Below are 26718 nucleotides of genomic sequence, written 5' to 3'. Positions count from 1 at the left end.
AAATAAAAAAAATGAAATTGACATTTTATTCAGTTATGCAACAGTTGTCAGTTGCTTTATATACGAAGTATATTCAGATCATAGACAGATTTAATGAAATAAAATGATATCAATTGATTTTAATAAGACTTGAGTGTCACTGAGTTTGGTTTTTGCGGGTGACCGACGTTCTGAACCGTCGCGTTATTGGGTGCATCTTTATTAATCAAATTAATGAAAAGGAGGGCACATCATTCTACCAAATCAATGTGTTTATTTAAACATTTGATCTTTAACCATAAAGCCATCCCGCCAAGCCAATATGACAGAAAATTCCCTTTTTCGTCTCCGCCCATTTATAGATGAAATTGAAAAGTAAATATTAACACGACGTTCATTATTGGTCGATAATATCATTTACCTGTTTGCCACGCCCACTGATGTCCTTACTTTACCTGAAGCTTTTTCAAAGTCTGATAAGTGAAACAAATTAGTTTTTGCGCCAATTGATTAAAATACTTTCATCTTTACCACGTGATGAGGCTTTATCCAACCACAAGTTTCAAATAAAAAATAACTTCGTAATTGTCAGATATATATGTTAAAAACCTTTGTCCCGTTTCTTCATGGTTTATTATCATCAGGCGAAATGATCATAACTGCCATAAAATATTAGTTCCACGCTAAAATATTTATAATTATAAGGAGTCATTCCGTTATTTTGATTTTTTACAACTTCTGAAACTGACAATTTCGCACGTGGACCAGAATAGGAGAAATTGATAAATATTATTTGAAAAGTTAGAAAAACTTTTTCTAAATTTGTAACAATTCATTTGGACTAAATTAGGTGACTAGATATTTGAAATAGTGGACTTTATAACAAATGTACCCAAATAAGATGCTGAACAACATGTTTTCATATCATTTAGCAGCTTTGGGATTGATGCCCGGCCTGCATATGGAAGGTATTTATACTTATTTCAGATAAAAGCACTTTCTTAGGGTAACGTGGGTAAGTTTATGGTTCGTCACGGCTAATTTGTAATCTACGTGATTTATACACGGAAATACACCCTGTTTAATTTGTGTATGCTCTCCCGTCAAGGTACGATACGATTTATATGGAAATAAAATTTCTTATCAAAACAAAACCTTTGAAAAGTAAAACAATAAATTATATTGTATATTATCTGTGAAATTAAACATTAGTTTACTTGTAATTGTGAACCTGACGGACTAATTTACGTGATAATCTATTATATGTTTAGGTTCTGATGGGCATAATGTATATAATTTCTTTCTTTCCAAATGAAAATAACGCTTATAAATTTCGTGGGTCGGAAGCGCTTTGAGCTTTTCTGGATTTATCTTCTCCAGGAACGCTCAAATATTAATTATTTTCTTAATTGATTTTCTAACTTATCTTTAAATTTTTGATAATAAAAAGATTTTTTAGAACCAAAAAAAAAAAAAATATTACAAAGATTAAATCTCAAATTCAACATCATACTTAAATACATTTTCAAAAATCTGAAAGCGATTTTCTTTGTAAAACTTGTTAAATAAGATTAGTCGTTTTGAGGTTTTGTTTTGACTTTAGGTATGTGAATCAGAGAAGTACTGTTAAAGAGTGCAATGACATTAATGGTATTAAAAAAAACCAGTGTTTAAAAACGACTTTCCACTAAAATGCCGGTAAATAAGAAAAGTATTATATTTGCTACATTGATCAAAATATATTGCTCGATGGTATTTAACAGATCCCTTTGATTTTCCTCACTTGAACACATGGGGAAGGACCTTACTATTTTAACCATATGGATTAAACAGTTCGGAAACTTTGTAACTTTGATATGTACATGAAAACCTTATGGAAAAACCGTCGATTAAAATCTAATCAAGAACAAACTTCGTGCTCTCTTAATAAAACAATTCCCTAGACCACGTTTGGCCCACCTGAAACTGTCTTTGAAGTTTTAGTTTGGTCTTCAGCGATTTCGTTTAATTGGTCTAGCCTAATTACCGATTAGATCAGCATAAACTAATTGTAACTGATATAACCCTGTAATAGATATCCTATGATAAACTGACCAGGCAAGTGTCAATTGTTTCAATCTTACTACTCTATGAATAAATTTGCATACATTAACTAAAAGAAGTATTCATGATCACAACTTATTTTAGACCGTCACACTAGTTAAAAATTTCGAGTGTGAACAAGTACATTCGTTATGGAGTATTGCCGCATGGAAGCCGAAGCCTTAATAAAAGGTAGGAATTTACGGGAAAATTAATGTTTACGCTTGATAATTGAATAAAAAAGGAACTAAAACTGAAAGTCGCGGTTCTAAAAATAATTCCATGATATATAAAGAATGGACATATGTTGTATATTATGTTAAATGTAAATACAATATAATTCAGTCAATTTCATTTATTTGTCGATGAGGAAAATGCATTTTTTTTTGTCGCAGCGTTTGCTTTTTATAGCAGTGTCTCAATAGTATCTATTACATACATGAAATCATAATTTGCTGGAATTTTTTTTTACTTTTTAAACTACCATACGTTACCATTTGTGAATTGCATTTGCCTGTCATAACCTTGCTATTTCCGTGATATTAATCTAAATGATATAAAGCAATTTCCCAATATGGCATCAGTTTTATTTATATATGAACTTCAAAACAATCGATTAAAATTAATACACTTATTATAATTTTTTTATATAGATTCAGAATGTTATTATTTTAGTTTTCTAGTGTCTGATTAAAGTTGTGTTTCTGTTTTCATATAATAATTTATTCAGTCATCTCGTAGAGATAAATGGAAAAAAAAATACATGTAAGATATGCAATATTCATTTTCATGCATATCTCTGAATAAGAAAATAAAGAATTATTTACAGTATTTTATAAATACCATAGAACATCTTGTATAGGATTCCAAATGAATGTGTATGTGTGTCTTTTTAAGTAAAAACTTATTTTGTCCTATGTTGTTATTTAAATTCGTCTCATGTTGTTATTTAAATTCGTCTCCTCCTGTTTCATGTTATTTAACGTCCCATGATGAAAACAACTTGTTAATTAACTTATATAATTGATAATTGAATGTTAAGTGGCAATAAACAGAGGAGCGTAAAACTCCGATTTGATAAATAAACAGGCCATCAGTTGACGGTGGCATTTTTATAAAAATATCAATATAATTCTTACGGAAACAAATACCAAATGCGAAATAACTGGTAGTATATATCATTAAATTGAAGAAAATGTCCTGAAAAACTAAAAGAGAAGTGAGAAAAATATTCTGTATATATATCTAAATTTGTATAATATAAGCTATAAGAAACGTTAATACAGTATAACTTTGAGTGAAACGCGTTAGAAAACTTTTAATAAAAAGATTGGCAGACGATGTAATTTTTGTTGTATTTTTAACCGTTTAATCATGTTTATCCTTCATATTTGTCACTCGTTACACACCAATGTAAAAGGAAAATAAAAACTGAGATTCAGAAAATGTTTCCTGTATGCATGTTCTATTGATATGAGGTCAATATGCATGTAAATCAAGGAATTTATTGGTTTATTTGAGAGTTTATCCACAGTGGTAACACAGAATAATTCAAGTGTAAATTTCATTGAAAATTGAATTGCGAATCGGAAAACATTTGATTCCATTATATTGTTGTGCTTTTAAGATTTACATAAGATCTGCATTTATTAATTTATTGTTTTTATTTTTTTTATTTGTCTACGTTGTAAATATGTTAGCGGCACCACTTCAATTGCATATATATAAGTTCATATTTTCATATATAAAAATAAGAAGATGTGGTATGATTGCCAATGAGACAATTCTCCGACAGAGACCAAATGATGATGGAAGTTTTTAACGACCTTGACTGGCTATACAGCCCTCACACGGTCGGTAAGAATGACTAAGAATTTTAACAACTATAAGCCACTGTGCGGCCTTCAACAATGAGCAATTTATACAAATTTGTTTTACCTTTTGACTTATACCAGAGAATATCGCCTAAAGCTTAGTATGAAATGAAGATTTTACAATGTATGTTGTTCACAGTCCGATGTTGCCAAGTATGGTATCTTTTTTTTTTTACAAAATACTACAACTTGAAAAATAGAACCTTATGTTTCTAATGCATATTAATATATCTAAAAGCTATCGAAATTGACATTGTGAGCGATATGAATAAAAATTAAATGACCATGTCGGAATATAAAATGTCCTTTCATCAGACATACCCTGCTGTCCGGAAAAGCATATAGGGTCCGAAAAACGCGTGTATAATTTCCTAGTGGCCGAATTAACTTGTATTCTACACGTGTAACATGTTTTTCCAATTGACTTTTAGCCGTATTAATTTGCTGCTTACACGTGCCGTATTTGAAATGAACAAGTAACAAACAGATTTTCCATGTTTTAACAGAAAACCCACTTCAGCGTAGACTTATTTTCAAGTAGTCTTGAGCACACCATTCAATATTCGATAAATAAGTAATTTTCTAGGATAATTAAGGTTCTATGTTAGTATTAATACTGTGTCTTATTCAGAAATTAGCTCTATCAAGCTGTTACGCGGATTATAGGGTGCGAGAGACCTCGGAACAAAATTGATCCCGGAAAATAAAGAAATTATCCACTCGGTCCCGTAAATGATACAGAAGTTTTAAGATGAAAACAGAATCGATGGGAAGGCGGGGACGTTTTGTTATATCATTTCGTTTATATAAGAGGATTAACTTTGCTTTAGTCATTTTGTCATTTCATTTACTCTAATACTTAATTTAATAATAGTTAAATCAATTTTGAAGGGAAATTAATTTATTTTTTATTAAAATGATTGTTAATAAACGCATTTGGTAAAACACCAACGTATTCAAATTGATTTATAAATCGAATTATAACCATCAAAAAGAAATATTTTCGCTCTAACTCTAAATTACTCCTTTGAAGCATTAAAACTATATCCCGACATGCAATATATTTAGCATATACAAGGAAAATTTGTAAACTATCAAAGGTTTTAAGGAAATGTACGTTACGTACAAATGCATATATACTTTGTTCGCTTTTCAACAGATTGTTCAGATTTTCATTTTGTGATAGTTTTTTCCTCTCGCCTACTACCAATTTTATAATAATAATAATAATAATAATAATAATAATAATAATAATTACGTATCTTGACCATGCAAATAACTTCTTACAAAATTGTAATTAATGTGCAAGGGATTAATGAAAAATTTAATTCAAAATACATTTTCACTGATGCTATAGTTGCCAAAATACGCCTATCTATCAATCAATCTAATATATCTGTAATTTTGATAGCATGGCGTCCAGCAAGTATCTATCTATGGTTTTGACCTTTTGTGAAGTATGCATATATATATAATAATTCACAAACATATAGTTTTGAACTTGTTTTTCATAACAAACAAAAAAAAAAATAGTTTAATGAATTTTTAGTACCTTCAATTTTTCATTTTTTTTTTTATTTCGAAATTATATTATTATTGTTGTTATTTGTATATGTTTAGGTCAAGGCCGAGTAAATCAGTTGGGTGGCGTCTTTATCAATGGTAGACCTTTGCCAAATCATATACGATTACAAATTGTAGAGTTGGCATCCCAAGGAGTGAGGCCGTGTACAATTAGTCGACAACTCAGAGTGTCCCATGGATGTGTCAGTAAGATCCTGCAGCGCTATCAAGAGACTGGGAGTATCAGACCGGGTGTCATTGGTGGCAGCAAACCGAGGGTGGCGACACCAGAGGTAGAGAAGAGAATTGAAGATTACAAGAGAGAGAATCCGGGTATTTTTAGTTGGGAAATTAGAGACAGGTTAATCAAAGATAATATATGTGACAGAACCACGGTTCCGAGTGTAAGTTCCATTAGTCGAGTTCTCCGCAGTAAATTTCACAGAACAGATTCGGAGGAAGAAGGCGACTTAAGTTGCGACGAGGAAGAAATGGAGAAAAAAGAGGAAGTGAGACAGAATCATAGTATAGACGGGATACTACGAGGAGACGACAAGAAAGGTTCTGATGAGGGTAAGTAACAGTTGATTACTTTGAGTAAGGGTAGATTAGTCCAATTATCTGACGTATGAACCATTAAAATCTTTTCTGTTCTATTTTTTAATGTTTTCCCTCTATTTGTTATGTTAGATTTTGCTTCAGATCGAGCCATGTTTGGTGGATATTTGTATACAAAGCGCCAGATTTTATAGTCACCGCGAAATTGTAATCCCTTTGTTCGTGTCTATTTTTCGAAATACAGACAACGACAAAAAAACCAGGAATAAATAAAAAATCTAGTTTGAATGGAATCAAAAATTAGTTAAAATAGTCTACTTTTATAGCACAGGACCAGCTGGAAGCAATATTTGTTGTAATCATTTGTAGGGTCACGTAAAGTTTTGAAAATATATCGGATGTAGGGTCACGTAAAGTTTTGAAAATATATCGGATGCTGCTGTACCGACTTCCACCGTTATTACAAATCAAATAAGAACACGGTAAAAATGTTATTCTATATGGTCTTGAGTTATATAATGTATATATTTTTGAACGGAGTTCCAACGTAGACTGGGTTATCAAGCTGAATATATAGGCTCCAATAATTGCAAACCAAATTTCAATCTCATTAAATGTACATGTATATATGTCATTTAGCAGAACTATTTTGCGAAGGTTCCTCCCTTTACTGCGGTGTCATGCTGACCATGGTGAGTCGAGTTAATTATTCTCACTCTAACCGGGTTCAAAACTCGGCTTTCCTGTATTTTTGGCATATCATTTTGAAATACCATTCCATATGTCTCTTGTTAAAGTTGACGTCATTCAAATGTTCTTTTAACTGTCGTTAAACACCATTTTGATGCATTTTTTCATTCTTGTTCAAAGGTTCCATATTTGCAGCACCGGCTTCTTAAAGCTGTTAGGGGGAAACCATTTGATTTTGTGGAAGAGGGGAGGCAGGGGGATTTTCAAAATAAATATCCTATCTGGTTAAAACTGAATATAAATTATCTTGCACAAGACAGGATACAAATGAATACCGGTATTCTGCAACACAAAAAGCAGGAAACAAGTGTGTACGAAAGTGAAAATAAATTTTCGCGCTGCAAAGTCACGGAAGAAGAAACGCATGCACACCAACAAATAAACATGAAAATTCAATCCAAAAAAGAAATCCTCCTGCTCCCCTCAGAATAATTAAATGGCCGTGCCCTTAGTTTGGTTGCTTTACATTGTATTGCGTGTTTGCATAAAAATAGGCAGATAAAGGCCCACTTGTAAACGTATATGAAATCCACACCTTCGTCGAGTATCGGACAAGCTTCGTGCATAAAATAAGTATAAAAAGTAAAATAATAAAAATACCGAAATCCCAGAAAAATTCAAAACAGAAAGTTCTTTTAAAATGGCAAATTCAAAAGCTCAATCACATCAAACGAATGGAAAACAATGGAAAACAACTGTAATATTCCTGCCTTGGTACAGGCAGTGCCACTGTACCATCTTAGTGATGACGACCATGCATGTAGGTTAGCACTTCCATGTGATAGACTGCTTTGAACTTTGCAGGTTTATGTTGACCAGAGTAATCCGCTATACCCGACCACCACAGTATAGACTCTTTAAACTTTTATTAGAAAACACAGAAAAGCGAAGTTATGTGAACTTCTTAAACTTCTCCTAATTGATGGAAGTTTAAGCTCATCGTGAAGGATCATTCTGCGAGCTACACGCTCTTGTTCCTTTTCATCTTTAGAATATTGTCTCAAGTACAGCTATACAAATGTATAACATATCTATGCACTGAATATTTATGTTAAAATGAGAAATTGAAATACCTTAATTATAAAATAAACGAAAGCCAAATATGTAATCAGTCTGCAACCAAGAATGTTTTGTTAATCAAATAACAATAGTTGAAAACATGTTTTAAAGGAGAAACTTGAAGGTTGTACCAGTAAGTTATCTTGAGAAGAATCTATGAGTACTGTAAAGTAAGCTGAGTTCGGTTCATTTTCGCTACGTTACCCTTCATCTTTTTTGGAGCTCTGAAATTGCCACAATGCATTTGATTTGTAATTACGGAGATAAACGCAATATAGGAAGGTAATGTAACAAGAAATGCACACTTCCGAGCAACCGTTCATTTGCCAATTATGAACACTTTACGATAACGACGTTTTACTAATAATACTTAAAACTAAATCGTGCAGTTTACAATCGCAATTCCTCGACGATTTATCCGTGATTAACATAAATTTTCCGATCCATTGACAAAATCTTTTTATGCAGTCGTTTCGTAATGGGAAAGCTATTGCAGCAACCACGCCATTTTTCCGACTTAAAAAGATGCGTACGGGATAATATCACAGATTATAGAACGACCCTTGTCATTTTATAATACTTTGCATTTTCTATGACATACCAAATTTGATTGTGATCAGCTTGATGTAATTCTAAGGGCAATATAATTGAAACTCTGTATCAAATCCTTTTTTAACAATTAGGAAAACAAAATAAAAACCAAGTAGGTGTTGAAACCGACAATACGGTATCCGTAATAAATTCTCGACACTCCAAAGATAAAACAACCTATTATGGGTCCTTTGGAGCCAGAAATGAGAATTTAATTGCCTGACAATTCATAATGATTGATTTTACGTGTAAATAAATCTCAAAACGACCCGAACAATTTTCAAGGAAACAGTGATATACTGTGTGCGTCAAGCCGACTCGACACCGAGAAATGTACATTTGAATACTTTTAAAACTTCAACATTTACTATTAAATTTTATTTCTTTTAAATGTTTTTGTATGTTGATTATTGACGAATGTTAAATGAACATTTTAAAATGCAACATTTTACAACCAATATGTTACTGTATCTTCCAATTGGATGAGTTTTCAATACCTTCTTTGGTAAAAAAAAATAGACATTTTCTTTCAAGTTGTTTCATTGTTAAAAAAATGAAATATGAAAGTTCGGACAAAAAATTAAACGAGTTTAAGATGACAATTTTATATCAATTTTTCGTGAGAAAGTGAGATTAATATTTTACATTGTAAATAAATTTATTCGCTACATAAGAAGTAGTTTTGGACGTTTTACTCTTATGATAAACCGAACAACTTTCTGCACTTAAATTAAAGCGTATTAATTGAAATTGACTTTTTGTCTTTCTTTTAAATATGAAATCATTTATGAAACAAGTTCACGAAGTAATGGAATATAAAGGGGGAAATACAAAACAAATACTCAAAATTAGTTCTTCAAAAGATATCACTCACTTAAAAATGCTTTGTGTCCTACTTTCTGTACAAACTATGAAAAAAGTATAGACCTTTAAAACGTTGCAGTCTTCTGGGGGGAAGGCTTGTTTAAAGACATTACTAATTGGTCTGAACTTTGTTGAGTAATCACATTTTTTTGCTCCGAAAAACTAGTCTCCGATTCCGTATTTAAATCTATGTGTTTTGGGGCTAATTCCAAAACCTATATAATATCTCATGTCAGTGATCAATTACTTTTTTAATTGTACAGTTAAGTGGCTGTGGACGGAACACAATTAAAGTTTCTACTTGAAATATTTTACAAATTAACCACGCATCTCCTATATTGCTGCTGTGTTATATTTTCAGTTAATATATTTTAGTAAAATTCAAAAATTGAAAATGTTCATGTTTCCAAAAATCTGATTTCAAAGACAAAACAATTAATTTAAAACAAATGCACACTTGAGGTGTTACAAAATGATAACAAAAGTATAAGTTTATAAATACATGCATTTGCTTACTCGAAAAGTAACTGAACTTATATACAACAATTAGATGAGGTTTATCAATAACTTATATATTTGTTTTATTTCAAAACACTATGTGTATATTCTATTTCCCATCAAAAACTTCATTTCCTCAAGTTTCCTTAATTCTTTGTGCAAAATACTTTTTAACTGTAAACTATTCATATAATAACAAAAACATTACAAATAATATGTAACAACGTTTTGGAAGAAAATTCACCATAATTATATAGAGCAAAATCTAAACGAATGTGAAATAAAAAAAAAAAGTGACCAAAGAATCAAAATGAAAAATGAAAAAGTCTTACTTTTGAAATTTTGGTCAAGTTAAGAAAATCAATTTTCAAGCTTTAAATATAAGGACGGGAGCAAATTTTCAAAACAAGCTTGGATTCTAATCAATTTTCTTCAAATGTTTCCAGCAATACGGTCCTTCCTTTCTTATTTAATTTAGCTGTTAAAACTCGAGGCATGGGACGTTACCGTAAAATTGTTTCCCCAATTGACGTCACGGAAATCAACACAATTAAATGTTTAATTGTCATTGCCCATCTGTATATATGCCAATTTTCCATGAAGCTGAAAACTGATTTCTCATACATGAATTGTTATAAATTGTTTTCAATTAGCTAATGGCTAACGAATTCAAACAAGTTAGATTTAGCATACAAATGAAACAACAGCATACTGCGAGAACGCAAAACATCTTTTTTATAATTACATAATTCAGTACAATTTTCATTTTTTGCGAATTAGTTTAAGTAAGCTTGAGAGAATTTGTAACAAGTTAAAAATTTCTGAATTTCTTTTCCACGCGTACCACCATCACTGTATTGTGTGCCGTAATTAAATAGTTAAGTGTTACTGTTGGTCGTTCTTTTTTTATTAATATCACAATTTTTTTCTAAAAATATAAAAACACAAATTTTTAAGTGTGAATGGACATTTCTATTTTTCACAATTTTATGAAACATCGAAACATCGAAATGTTTTTGTGCAAGTTTTTTTTAACACTATTTTTTCCGTTTTATATTTTTGCTTTGAAAACAGAATCTGTTCTTTCTCTCATTAAAGTATTGAAGCTTCTGTTCACAGAAAACAAATATATTTCTTTTCTTTCAGTTAGATTATTCAATGAGTTCTGATTTAGATTTTATTGTCTATTGTCATCAAATACTGTTCGTTTCCTGACTCAATAATGGTATTCGGTTTCAAAAGACAAAGCGACACTTCATGGTTTTTAGCGTTTGTTTTCTCCAGACAATGATCAATTAATTATTGGATTGTACCGTTAAAATCTTACAAGTTCATCCCAGACCATTAAACGGATGTGAAATCTTCAAAAGAATAATTATTGCAGGAAGATCTTTGATAAATTGGTCATTACTTCTTACCAATGTGTGGTCAATTGTAGCCAGTATTGACCATAGAACTATCAGTCTGGAAATCTAATCTGTGAAATAACTTTTATCACTCCCTTAGTCCCAAAAATACTCAAAGATCAAAAAGGAAACTATTCATATATATATCTAACTATTTTTTTCATTTGTTTTTAATTATAAAATATTTTCATCAATAGTAACTTAACCATCACCGCAAGGTTTGAAGGAATATACAATATTAACACACAGAAATAAAACTAGCTTATACGTGAACCCACGTGAAACCAGTTCATGTGAATTTCACATGAATTTCATGTGAAACTCACTTGAATTTTTAGAATAAAGTAATCCAAATAACATTTAAATTTTTCAAATTTAATTGAAATCATGAAAAATACAAATTTTTTTGGCAGTTCACGTGAAGTTCACATAAACTTCATGTATAAGCTCGTTTGAGGTGAACTTCACGTGAGTAAAAATTGCCTGTGTATTTTTTTTTTTCTCAAATAAATTCGAAATCTACAAAACTGAGACCATATCATTTATTTGCTTATAAATTTATCTATCGCTACATCTAGTGTTTATTCCATTCCTAAATTTAACTTTTAAATTTATAAACGACCTAAGTTTAAAGAGATGATTTTGTGACAAATAATGTATTCTAATGCAAGTTTTCCGTTTCTTGTGACGATACTGATTACTGATATTATTTACCTCGAGAAAAAAACTCTTTAATTTCTGATTAAGATCAAAGAAATAAAACATACATAATTTTCCTTTTTTTAATTTGTATAAAAAATCTTAATTTCAAACCGACTGACAAAACTTATTACAATACTTAAGAAACACCACCATGCTGAGTTAAAGACATATTGTAGAAATGATACAGTGCTGGAGGCTGATTAAATGTTTAAATAAATAACCTCCCGCCCTAACGAGCTGTTGTTTATCTTCGCACTATCATAAATCCAATAGCTTGTAAAATCGCTGGCGGTGTGCTCGATTACGTCAGTTATAGAGGAGATAATTAGTTTAATAACACATTATGACAATAGAATAAACTTGAATATTTTCTTAATTAAATGAATCTTTCGTGTCATCATTTAGTAGTCTTTTATTAGACGTGAAAATTGTTATAAAATTGCGATTTGCGACATCTCTTCCAAGCATTTTGGATGGTATCATCAAATTTTGTTTACACGTTAATTGGAGGATTAATATAAGAGATAACATTTAAAGTTGGAAAAGTTGCGGAAATAATTTCAGATACAACAAAACTAAAATGTAATTAAAATATAATGGTGAACGATGATTTAAATAAATGAAGTTTATTTAAGATTTAAGAAGGAAATAACATAATAACTAAAAGATTTTGAAATTAATTCGGATCTCATTCATTTGTATGTCAATAAATTTTGAATTCAGCAGTCAAATTAATTTAATTAGTTCTCAATCTTTTCTTCCTGAAATGAAATATCATATTTAATAAACATTGTGGTTAAAGAAAATTAATAGTATGAAGATATTAAAACTGAAAAGAAGTACCATTGGGATAAGTGAACTAGAATTTTTTGTTTCAAGAATCGAACAAGTGATAAAAGAAATATGATCTTTTTTTATATACAAATTACAATGTTTAATAAGTGAAACCGTGCAAAATAAAAATGCATGCCTTGTGACACATTAGGCTTTGCTAAACAAAATAGCATTTCATATTTCTTAATATATTTAGATGTTTGCGGTCAATCAGATTTTTAAAATTACCATTGGCGAAGTTTATAATTCATATATGCTTTTTAGGTTAAATTTGTCTCGGCATGATTTCATTTAGCATTGGTCAGTTTCTCAGGATAATTGGGTCGTTAATCCCCATTAGGTTGACGAGATTTAATGAATCGAACTGTCAAGGGTCAGTTTTGTAATCAAATTGTCACGGATAACTTAATGACCAATTCTCCATCTCAATTTCATTTCAATTTTATTTTACAAAAAAATTATATCCAATATTATTCCCGTCTCTCCCCCGTGGATAGCATCTATTATACGTGCAAATGGGAACATTAAGAATTAAATATTTTACCTTAAACACAAAAGAGCTTGCATTGTAAAGCAGAAACATGGCATGCTGTCAACACAGAGATTTATAAAACAAGTTTATTATGCCAGTTGATGGTGTTTTGAACTGACAGAATTGTAACCTTAAAATTCGACAAAGCGAAATTTGTTCTTTTCACGTCGTTCAAATACAATGTTGACCTTAAAGGAAATAACTTTACTGGTAAAAGTAAAAAAAAATAATAATACCAAAACCATAGTATATAGTATTTCTATTATTAAAATTTTGAGCACAACTGATACGAAATTATGGAAATGCGCATACAATTTTATATTATTTATTTATAAATACACTTTCCTTTAGGCTTTTTTTTTATCCAAATGTACGAAAAATGATAATTAAAAAATGTAAATTAAAAGTTATTATTCATTCAAGGTAGTATTTGATACCTAGAAAACATGTAGTGGTACAACACTATTACTTAGGAATAAATTTGTTTGGCAAACAAAACTACTCCTTCCCATAATTTTATAGATACATCAACTGCTTTAAAAAGAATATATAGGTTCCTAAGTAAAGATGACCCTCTTTCAAAAAAAAAAAAATTATAATAAAAGCGGTTTTTACGTAAAATTGGGCATTTTATTTTCTAATAAAATATACATGGAATGTTTGCCGCTGCACGCTTAACAACACAAATCAATGAATCGTATGATATAATAGACCTTATACTTTCTATAACATTGTCTTGCTAATTCGTAGGCATTTTTATTTAAAGAGAATTTATATTTATGCAGCAAACCAATAAATACTGCATAAAAGTACATAAAAATTACATACTTACAGAAACTATACAAAACAAAGAAAAGATTTGCATTTAAATGTTTTTCATCTGAAAGCATGTCACACGCAGATTGTTATGCGATAAACGGATTCTTATTTGTTTGTCAAAAGAAAGTATGTAGATTGGAGTATTGTACATTGTTGTGGACAAAACAGTACAGACGCACTTGTGTTTCATCCTTTGCATTAATATAAGCTCTTTAGTTTTAGTTCTAAACGGGAACATATCTATAAAAAAGTGATATGTACATGAAAGGCAATTCTTAGCTTTACCTACGATATAATAATGGTTTGGGTAACCAATGTTTTTTTTACAAATGAATCTTTAATACTCTAATTTGCCAAAATCTGTCCCGGGAACTTTGCTCTTCCTTTAGGCATTTATAATTAGAAATTAGCCAAAATATTTGTAGAATCTTAAGAAAAAACCACACATCGAGCTGATTACTGTGAATTTTAGTAAAGATGGAAAGAATTTTGATAAGTGGCCTCGTGTGAAATATATTCAGGGGACATTGGCCCTACGTCCTTTAAAAAATAATTTCTTTTCAATGTTACAAAGGAAACTCAAAGGTAGGATGATATGTACTAAATATCATTAATTCTGTAAGGATATTAACAAATATCATTAATTCTGTAAGGATATTAACAGATATCATTAATTCTGTAAGGATATCAACATATATCATTAATTCTGTAATATATCATTAATTCTGTAAGGATATTAACAAATATCATTAATTCTGTAAGGATATCAACATATATCATTAATTCTGTAAGGATATTAACAAATATCATTAATTCTGTAAGGATATCAACATATATCATTAATTCTGTAAGGATATTAACAAATATCATTAATTCTGTAAGGATATCAACATATATCATTAATTCTGTAAGGATATCAACAAATATCATTAATTCTGTAAGGATATCAACAGATATCATTAATTCTGTAAGGATATCAACAGAAATCATTAATTATGTAAGGATATCAACATATATCATTATTTCTATTAGGATATTAACAGATATCATTTATTCTGTAAGGATATCAACATATATCATTAATTCTGTAAGGATTTAAAACAGATATCATTAATTATGTAAGGATATTAACATATATCATTAATTCTGTAAGGATATTAACAGAAATCATTAATTCTGTAAGGATATCAGCAGATATCATTAATTCTCTAAGGATATCAACAGATATCATTTATTCTGTAAGGATATCAACATATGATGCAAGATGTGAAACTAATGCACTAGAAAAAACACCATCTGAGCGTTTCGTGTTTTACTGTTGTCGGTGACGTACCGCCTCGCTCTCAGCGTGGCTAATTCTTTCCTTGAATTCAGGCGTTTCTAAGCACTGGTGAGTGTATAAAGTGATTGTTTGTCAATTCCACCATTAAGGTAGCAATTTCGTGGTGAATAATTGGAAATCTCGGTGTTTCAATACAAATAAGAACTTTTTCACGCTGGGTCTACTTTTTATTTTTCTATGATAGACGGTGTCCCGCTGGGACTCGTCAGATATCCTTCCGCTTCAACCGATTAATCTTAACATTTTCTTTAGGGTAGACCTAAATGACCCCGATACGGCAAATTACAATTTCAAATGCTTTTAGATCAAGAAAATAATCACTTTTAATATAGATTTCCTTCAATATACGGAATTATTAAAAGTAAGCTCTTAATAAGACGAAATATGGAACTTATTTAACCGAAAAATTAGAAGAGGTAGTGTTCTTTTGCTAATGAAGAAAAACATTGAAATTATTTACAGCATATTAAATGGAATCTTCACGTTAATCATATATTCTATCTAATCAGTTTCATCTAGTGTAATCAGTTTCACCGTGATTAAATGTAATAGTTATTAATTTCAAACTGATGTCACAATTATTTCTGCTTTAGAGAATGATAACAGGTTGTTAATATTCGATTTTGTGATAGTTAAGTAAAATTTTCATCTCGTCTTTGAACAAAAAGTTATTTGTCGATCGATTTTTTTTACAAAACATTTTCTGTGTGTTTCATTAACCTGGTCATAAACGTGGTACATTGAAGAACAAACCTTGAATAGTACTACAATGTGCGTAACACTGCACGAATTGTTTTGTAAACACTCTGTAGATGGATACTAAGTATGAAAACGGTTGAGAAAAATCATCGCTCTCCCAGATAAAAACCTTCGGTATTTGACTGGTTGACCGCATAGAGGTTATCATTATTAAGTTAACGAGAAAGGTTCTGGTGAATTGTCCTCCTAGTTATCATGTTCCTTAAATGGAAATAAAATTCAAAGAAGTTTGGTTAAAATTATTTTATAATATTATTCCGCGAAAATAAAATCCTACCGCACCATTCCATTTATATTCATATGTTATTATTTTTTGGCCTGATATGCAAAAAATGTTGTTTCTGCATTGAAAATAAACCAAACAAAAACACATTAACCAATTAAATGAAATGATACCTTAAAAAGGATTTCTGGTTCTATTCGAAAACTGCAAAAGTATACACGTTCTGATCGAAATTTCGTTTGCTTTTTATTTATAAAAATATATTAATTTGTTTATATTTCACGATATTGAGGGTATGCACGTTGACACATGCCGACTGTGTGAGGGCTTAACAGCCAGTCAATGTCGTTAAAAACCACCCTGGTAGTCGTTGACATACTCAAAATCGCGTAAGCTATTGTGCACAACCGAAACACTCATTTGTAAAATGCAACACTATAAGTAACTTTTGCTCAAATAACTTATTTCCTAAACTGTAAAAACAAAAAGAATATACAAAAATATGTTTCTTCCCATTTGAAGAATTAGTAATATAATTATAACAAATAAAATAAAATAAATAGATGAACCTTGAAAGAACCTAAAGTAAAGACATTACCGTCAAAGTTAGAAAATATAATACAGATTTATGGTCTTTCAATACTTTCAGTATATTAATAAATGTAAGCACAAAAAATAGAATTATTTTCAATGCATGGAAACTTCATGCTTTGTGCATACAATAGTAATATTAATAACGTTTGTGGATATCGCACTGTTGTATTTAGAAGGTCAAATGCATAAATCTTTTATGAGACATATCAGAATTATTACTCATTTTAAAAATGTACAAATGATACATTGTCAATGCTCAAGGTCTCCATTTCAAGGTGATAGAATTTAATATTTGTAAACAACATGCAATGGGAACACATTTTTACATTTTTATATATCATTAAGTAGTTCCATAAATTTCTTTGGTTTATTGCAGAGTTATCTGATTGTGAATCGGAACCAGGGTTACATCTGAAGCGAAAACAGCGACGTAGTAGGACTACTTTCACAGCGGAGCAATTGGAAGAATTAGAGCGTGCTTTTGAACGCACTCACTATCCGGATATATATACGCGTGAGGAGTTAGCCCAACGTACTAAGTTGACGGAAGCCCGTGTGCAAGTCTGGTTCAGCAATAGAAGGGCTAGATGGAGGAAACAAGTTGGCAGCAATCAGATCTCGGCCCTCAACAGCCTACTGCAAGTTCCCGGTGGAATGCCTAACCACTCTTACATGCTCCATGACCCATCGACGTATCCAATCCCAACAGCTCAAGGTAACTATTCAAATTGTTGGTACATATTTATTGATTGATTGTTTCTTGCTTAACGCCCATTGTCAAACATTTTATGCATATCCAGGACGAGAAAAGATTAACAAATACAATAGGTAGGTATTGCAAGATAGATCCATCGAGATGAAGAGCCGAACAATTTGGACTGAATCTAGAAAAATAGGTTATGTTGAAAAGAGGCAGAATATGTGATGTTAAGCGAGTTATACGTGCGCACTACCCCTATACATATGTCGCAATAATTACAACACACAATAAAAACCTATATATAGACCGTCAGTATGAATATAGTTTCTCATGCGTGTATTTGTATTTATTATATTTATGTGTATTATTATAGATAGTCTATGGCACAGGAATACGGTTGCTCAATCACTACAGTCACTCAGCCAGACCCTCAAACCTGGAGAACCCTCCTATGCTGGCATCATGGACTCATATCTGTCTCATACTTCACAGGTACAAAATTACATATTGAATTATTCAATATTTTATATAATCCATAATAACCATACTTAATATATATTGTATATATGCACTGTTTTTTATCGCTTTATGGAATGTATTACTCAAGAAAACAGTTCATGGGAGTTTGCCATCACAAAATTACACTTTATGAACATAAATATAGTAAGATGTTGCATTTTAGAAATTATCGACTGTATAATGTATTCCCAACTTGCTGTTGACTGCAATACGTATACTGTATTTAATGCTGACTGCATGGTAGGTGTGTGAACGGAATGATGAAAAAATGTAAAAAGTTATCTGTATAGACCACGTGGTATAGACACATTTCAGAACGTGGTTAATTCTTTTTTTTATGGGGAGAGGGGGTTAAGTTTTAGCATGTCTTTCATTTGTTGATATAATATTTAACCGAAGGCAAGTGAATGCGCTGTCAATAATATATATATGATTGGTTTTAATTGTAAATGATCAAGCGTTATTTTTTTTACATATGTAAAAGACATTTAACTCAATATCTGCTTTATGGAAAAAAAGGTTATGGGTATTAAATAAAAATGTTAGCAAGCTGTGCATAAATTAACGTGTTTTGTTGCTATATGTTTTACTTGAAGTTATCTTGTGTAACCACAAAATCCCTGGACACAATTAAAGTCTTGTACCAAATTTTAATAGCATTTTGTTTAACAATTTGAATATTTAAATATGTTTTTAGGTTAACAGCATGGCCGCTCACAGCAATGCAGAAACATTTTCAAACAGTTGGAACAGTCCAGTGACGTCAACAGTTAACTCCCTTCCATATGCAGCGACTACCGGTCATTATCCTCATCCATACCCAGACATGTCCAAGTACTACAATTCTCACATAGCTGGAGGTAAAAACTTGTCATATATAAGTTGTGAAGCATTAGCACATCATGTATTTTAACTCATATTCACTTTGGTCATATAACAGTTTCAAAAAATATTGTTACATATTTTAATTTCCACAAATGAAATATATAGAATTGTGCAATATATTGGCCAGTAAGGCCTACAATAAACTTGCGTGCAATTAACCAATCCAGATATTTAACTTTCCACTTCGTAACTGCCGTCTGAATCATCTAGAATTTAAAAAAACAAACGCATACCAATAGTTTCTATTCAGCATTGCCAAAGACGTCTCAAACGTTTCGTTGAAGTGATTCATGTTAATAATTTAACTTTAATATCGATAAATGTCAAATAATTGTCTTGTTTCTATCTGATATTATGGTTCTTCTGTATGAGGTTCTCAAGTGAATTTTTGACAAATGTTTCTTATGGCTATAACCGAATTTAATTATGTTTGTATACTACTGTTTCAGTACCATCATCTATGGAGAGGTGTGCAGTTGATGACAGTCTCGTGGCATTAAGGATGAAATCACGTGAACACTCTGCTGCTCTAGGGTTAATGCACGATTCTGGGAAAATGGCTACTAGCTATTGATTCAAAGAATTTGAACGATTGTCAATCGCCTTTAATTTTCATAGGAAGTCCGGTATTTAACTTGGAGCAGAAATCTCACTGCATGGTTCGCGAGATGTGAAATGGAGGACCCGGAAATTCCAAACCGGAAGTATTACAGATGAACAGCACGTGCCTTAAATTGATGTCAGTATGATGTAATAAATGACATCCAATCAAACTTTAAGGATGACATGTTTCTTTTGTAATGTGTATATTGTTGAATAAGGAGAGAACTGTTATGTCTAAAGTGAACTATTCTTGCTCTTTCTGTTGACCTTTCGCAGTAATTCATTTTAGATATAAATGTGTGTGTATAATTGCTATTTCATTGAATTCTCATTGTATGTATATATATATATAACTCAGCTCATTCATCTATCCTGTGCTTTAATCTAGTCTTTGCTAGCCTATCATTCTTTCATTTATATAAATGTATATAATTATTTGAAATCTACTGTGTTTTTTTTTAATCTTTATTTACAGTTTTTGACAAATAACTGTACAGGAAAATTTATTGTATGGATTTTCATTTTATTATTAATATAAAAATCTAAAGATATGTGTGGTATGACTGGCCAATGAGAGACAACTATAAACTATATAATGCCTGTATGCACGATCAGTCATACTCAATCAGGACTAAACTAATTCAGTTCACAATGTCCATGGGAAATTAAGAATGAATTGGAAGTCTAAAATATATACAAGACCAGGAAATCACTTTATTGCATCGAGTCATTATCGAATCCAGTATTCTAAATGACCATGGTCTGATATTCCGTTTGTGTATTTGTTACAACTACAGAAATTATGGTTGAACTAGATGTGTCTTCGACTCATCTGGCTCAAAGGCTCAAACAACATTCAGGATCTAAGTTAATCTGAATCAATAGGTCGTTGCGAATCTTGCCTTCACTAAGTCTTGAAGCCCATTGTCTTATTGTAGGGTGGAACAATGGACAAGGATTTCTCCGTCTTAACAGAGAGCGAAAATCTACCAAAACAATTCTAAAAAGAACATTTCAGCTTTTCGACTTTTGGTTTTCATAAAATTGTGTTTAAATTTCAACTATATTTGTATCTTTGACTGAACACCTCAAATTTTACATTTTTTTCACTTTTTAAGGGCGATAACGTCTATAAACAAACCTGACATGTTTCAACTGTTAACTTTACCCTTATCTATTGTTAATCATCTTTTATACGTAGTATTATAATACAACTTCAAATGCTTTTTTTGAATACACTTGGATACATTATTACTTATTATTGGCTTTGAACTAGCTGTAAGTAACTGCGAGTACTCTCAGATCTGTACTTTGCATCCATTTTGTTTTGTTAGGTTTGTTGTGTGAATTGTATCGATCTGATGAGTAAACCCTTTTCAAGTTTGTTCTTATGTTGTATATATTTCTTTGTCGGACAAACGATATACAAAGATTCAGTGTCAGTGAACTATCAGTCGGACTAATGAGATATCGGACTAGAAGGAAAACTCCTATATACAAGGAATGTTAAAAATAGAACGAAATTGAACATCTTAATCAAAGCAAATAAAACATATATAATTGATTATTGTCCCTTTCATCATTATTCTTTCCAAACACAGCAATTAGACAACTATGGAAATACACTTTTAATTTTGTACAAAATATATCAAATATTATTTTTTGTGGAACATTCTAGAAGGAAGTGAATCTCGTCCTCCACAAAATTACAAATGTTTTTATTGCCATCTCACCTGTTTATTTGAAAATGCGAATAGTTTGTCAAATAGGTTCAATGTAAAAATAAGAAGAAGATGTGGTATGATTGCCAATGAGACAATTCTCCACAAGAGACCAAATGACACAGAAATTAACAAATACAGGTCATCATACGGCTTTCAACAATGAATAAAACCAATACCGAATAGTCAGTTGTAAAAGGCCCCGAAATGACAAATGTAAAACAATTCAAACGTAAAAACTAACGACCTGATATATGTACAAAATAATGAACGTAAAAAAATATGATATACAGCAATAAACGACAACCATCGCATTACAGGCTTCTGACTCGGGACAGGCACATACAGAATGTGGCGGGGTTAAACTAGTTTGAAGGCGCCAACTCTCCCCTAACCTGGGACAGTGGTGTAACTGTACAATATAAGAACAGACTATAAAAATCAGTTAAAAAGTGCTTAACTCATCAGATGGATACAAAGCAGAAATACATCTAGCAATACACAGAGTGGACGTGGCAGGGTACTTATACATCCCCACACAAAAAAGACACTAAGTACAGATCTGAGAGTACTCGCAGTTACTGACAGCTAGTTCAAAGCCAATAACAACTTATAAAAAATATCATGTATCTAAGACTAAAATATCAATCAGTACACATCCAACGTCCAATGGATTTAGTGTAAAGACGTCATTAACAGTCAGAGAAAAACATGACATTGTGCTTTGCCAAGATACAGGTATCGACAGATTGTAGAGCCATCAATGTGTATATGTATATAAAAATAATATTTAGTTTGATTTTGATTAACTGATAACAAAATCAATATTAATACCAATAAAACAATATTCAAAGATCTAATTATAGTGTTGAATTGGAAACCCTTTAGAATAAATTTATTAATAGGATCGGTAAGTTTACCCTGATCGTATCTAAGTTTCCGGGTTCGGTAAAAAACATCTCCGTAAACATTAGGATGTGCTATCCAGTTTGAAATAAGTTTTCTACAGGTACAACCAAACTTCCAAACCAAATCTTTATATATAGTAAAACATAGATTACGTTCATTGAAATCCAAAACGCCACAACAGACATGGGCATAGCGAACGAATTGTGATATATAAACACCGTAAGATGGTACCAAAGGAACACCACCGTCCAAAAAAGGAAAATTAACGATAGGGAACGTAACATCGTCCCTTTTGTCGTAAATTTTAGTGTGGAGTTTCCCGTGTTAAAACTGAAATATCTAAATCTAGGAAAGGACAGTTATTACATAGATTTATTTAAAGAACGTTCCTTTTGGTAAATTTCGGGAGTACATTTAGAAAATTCTTGATTATTTAACGAAAAAATATCATCAAGATAACGCTAAGTGTTATTGAATTGATCAACTAAATGCAATTTAGACGGGTCTTTACTGAGTTTGGTCATAAACTGTGATTCGTAACAATACAAGAACATGTCTGCTATTAAAGGGGCGCAATTGGTGCCCATAGGAATACCTACAACCTGTCAATAAACTATTGCCGAAACGCTTCAATCATCTCATAACACCAAGTATATATATAGATATAAGAAAATGTGGTATGAGTGCCAATGAGACAAATCTCCGTCCAAGTCAAAATTTATAAAAGTAAACCATTATAGGTCACAGTACGGTCTTCAACACGGAGCCTTGGCTCACACCGAACAGCAAGCTATAAAGGGAAAACCAACGGTCTAATCTATATAAAAAACGAGAAACGAGAAACACTTATGAACCACATCAACAAACGACAACTACTGAACATCAGATTCCTGACTTAGGACAGGTGCAAACAAATGCAGCGGGTTTAAAAGTTTAAATGGTACCAAACCTTCACCCTTTTTCTGAAACAATAGTGTAACATCACAACATAGAAAGACACACTATAAAATAGCAACTGAAATAGCTTAACTCGATCAAAGGTCATATTAACACCATTGAACATACACTGAACAAATAAATTTGACCTATGATACAATGTAAATACAAAATAAATAAACTAAGGGAAGAATAATAAAAGTAACATGTTATATCGGTATGAAATGTTAAACAATTAAAGAAAAACAATATGCTCGAACAAAAATATCAGCCATTTGCAATAACTTTAAACACAGGTAAATGAAAATAATTTTGTTATTAGGTATACGTGTACAGTACCAATAAACTGGACCCCTGTTGTGTTCACTTATCGCTACACTTTAGCTTTAGATGGAATGGCGGACCAGGTTACAGTACCAATAGAGAAAGGAAATATTTTTACAAAATAAATAATTTTGATGTTCATAGTACGAGGTGAAAAATTATAGTAATACCAAACACTTATCAAAGCTGGTATATAGACCAGATATAACCCTGAATAACATTAAATAACAAAAAAGCAATACAATTAGCATATTTTCCTTTCTCATTAGAGAAGAATGTTTTAAATGAGTTGCAGCAAATATATTTGCATTCAGATTTACCAAACGACCATTTAACTAAATAGGAAAACTTTTGTTTGATAAGATTGTGTAGAAGAGTAGTGCAAAGAGTTGAAAAGTCAAAACTGTCAACCGAATCAAAAGGACCATCAAAAGCACGTAATATGTCTAAAACATCAAAAGAATTTTTTACACTCCAAAAATAGTTAATTCCACTATTTTCGTATGTTTTATTATAAAAGTTAATGATAAGTTCTTTGATAGTAGTTAAGGAACTGGTTAAAAGCACTGAAATATTAGTTGTAGAACACTTACTAGAGGCCGAGGTGAAACGATATTTTACTGTTTTTTTGTGTAGTTTGGTAGCTTTGCGAGTACTTGAAGTTTGTTTCTTATTTTAGAAATAGGCGTATTATTTACTCTTTTATTTCTGAATTATTTTCAAAATGTGATATTCAAATATCCACAACATTCATAAATTTATTTAAATAAGAATCAAGAGATTTTTTATCCGATTTTTCCCGTTTACACCAATTTTTACAATATGATGAAATTTGTATTAGTTGAACATAGTTTAAAATCATTTACATGTAAGGGTGAATAAAAGGAACGTAACTCAACGACAAAAACTCCAAAAACACGCCTAGAGTCTTCAACAATAAACCGGTGCCCGTACTAAATTTTTGCAGGTCCTGTTTTATTCAATTACAATTAATTAGGGACAATTTCAATAATTTCCAATACAAATTAGCAACACCATGGCAAAAAAAAAATATGACGGCAAGAGGGCAAACAAGTCCACAAAACAGATAAACTAGAATCAACACCAACGCCTAAAAAATAGGGGTTGATCATAGGTGCCCTGAAAACAGATCCCGCTCCATTTGTTTAGCTAAAATACCATGTTTGCTTTAGCAGTTTGAAGTGGCAGATATAGCTGATATCGTGTTTTTATTAACTTTGGCTGGAACCTGTCAACAGAAAGTACGTGTTTGTACGTTTGCCAAAAAATCCGCTCTTAATGAGAAATCACGGCAAGGAACATTCAAATGTCATCTCTAAACAGTTTTATGATGCATTTTTATAGTTTAAGATTATTACTGAAATTTACATACAATTTCCTTTAATTTTCCTTAAAGAGAGTTAAAGTATATACCTTTAACATTTGATTTTTAAAATGTAGGTCACAGAAGTTATTTAAAGTAATATGAGATTATATATCCCATATTTATATGAAGTGTATTGGGGGAATCATATCAATGTGATTGAACAAATATTTCTTGATAAAAAATTTTGGGAAGTTCATAATTTCAACGAATAAAAGTCAACTGTAGTTAACCGATGTTAAAATCTAGTTAATCCATTTAGAATATATAAACGAAGTTAAAACAAATGCGGGAATTGCATCAGTCCAAAAAGGAACAAAACCGCATAGTTCGACATGGTAAGCGTCTCCTGCATGCGATTGAGGCTTATAGCCATTACCCACCGTACGAATCCAAATTCATTCAAAATGTTTTTATTTGAAGATGAGTCGCTGCATAAAAGTATAAACAGAAAAATGAAAATGCGACCTGCTCTTGCCTACATATTTCATTAGATTAATTTGCAAAACATGCTTCTCAACACACCACACCTCCTTTTGCCGGAGCACAGACTCCACAATTCATGTGTAGAAGATGGCAACCCATATATATTCTTCTTTTAACAGCGTCGATTTAACTTTAAGGTTCAAGAATTTTATAGATCATTATGCATATTGTGTCCTATTACCAATTTATTTCGTATGAACATTTATTTATGAAATTACAAGTCAAAATTGTCGACATTACTTTTCAAAAATCCGACATTTAGCACTAATCAGACTACGGCAATGTAAAAAAGAAAACAAAAAATGCGCTACAACTACAAAAAAAGCCGACAGTTATCATAGCATGTCCTACCACAAAAGTTGAGAAAACATCAACAATAACTAGATTCTCTCTTTTTTCATCTACACTCAATGTAAGATATCCAACACAATAGAAAATAAAATATAGTTGAAAACAGGTGTGAACTATGACATTTCATTTTGTATGCCGTGCTTTAGAGTGAAAATAGTAGTCGTTTTGCTTGAAGCTTGGTAAAGTATTTCAATCTTAAGAATTATTTATCGGACAATATTTGGGATAAATTATAAAAGGTGCATGTGCAAAGAAAAGGATACAATAACCTTTCAGAAATCAATTTTAATAAACATGATTCCAAGTGTTCGTAAAATGACAAATAAAACAATCGCAAAAATATCCAACACGAAAATACAAACAACACTTCACAAAACACTACATAAAAAAACTAAAGATTGAGCAACACAAACCATTCAAAACCGGAACCGGTTACATAAAAAAGTTATATAGTATATAAGAAAATATATTCAGTTCACAGAATATACAAGCAGGGCTTTAGCTGATGGTCATGTGAAAATGTATCTTTTGTACTTAAAAAATAATTTGTATCTAAATATCGTCGCTAGTCTATAAATGCTGTCATTCTTTTGTACCGACTTTCCTAATATGCTGCCAGCAGACAAATAACCGTGATTGGGATGGGTCTGATGTTTCAAATACTAGAACAAAAGAAATATGTTTTTATGGTATTAATGTTAGTCCATGAGAGGAAATATTTTAAAGATTTTGTTTTAAGTGAATGAAGGGCTGTTATAAATCCTAATACACGAAGTGACGAACACGTGATATACGTTTTTTTTTCCAATTAGTCAGTCTGCGTTTTTTAGGCAAGTCTGCATTTCAAACATTGTGTTCACTGTGTTGATGA

General features: G+C 31.1%; 1 protein-coding gene across 1 annotated transcript; it reads left to right on the top strand.

The window, feature by feature from the left end:
* Positions 1 to 4043: 4043 nt before the first annotated feature.
* Positions 4044 to 20128, top strand: LOC127720797 (paired box protein Pax-7-like). Its single transcript, XM_052227549.1, has 6 exons — positions 4044 to 4059; positions 5556 to 6071; positions 17406 to 17744; positions 18103 to 18221; positions 18946 to 19108; positions 19583 to 20128. The coding sequence occupies exons 1-6, from the start codon at positions 4044 to 4046 to the stop codon at positions 19705 to 19707; spliced, it is 1278 nt and encodes a 425-aa protein (XP_052083509.1). The 3' UTR covers positions 19708 to 20128.
* The last annotated feature ends 6590 nt before the right edge of the window (positions 20129 to 26718 follow it).

Source organism: Mytilus californianus, unplaced genomic scaffold, assembly GCF_021869535.1.
Source record: "Mytilus californianus isolate M0D057914Y unplaced genomic scaffold, xbMytCali1.0.p SCAF_11, whole genome shotgun sequence".
Classification (NCBI taxonomy): domain Eukaryota; kingdom Metazoa; phylum Mollusca; class Bivalvia; order Mytilida; family Mytilidae; genus Mytilus; species Mytilus californianus.
Note: the sequence above shows the minus strand (reverse complement) of the source record. Positions and strands in the feature narration are given on the sequence as shown.

Bases quoted from the DNA above. Each gene is read 5' to 3' on its own strand.
- LOC127720797 (XM_052227549.1), top strand. The intron at 17,745-18,102 runs GTAACTATTCAA...GTATTATTATAG, and splicing joins TCCAATCCCAACAGCTCAAG to ATAGTCTATGGCACAGGAAT. The intron at 19,109-19,582 runs GTAAAAACTTGT...CTACTGTTTCAG, and splicing joins CAATTCTCACATAGCTGGAG to TACCATCATCTATGGAGAGG.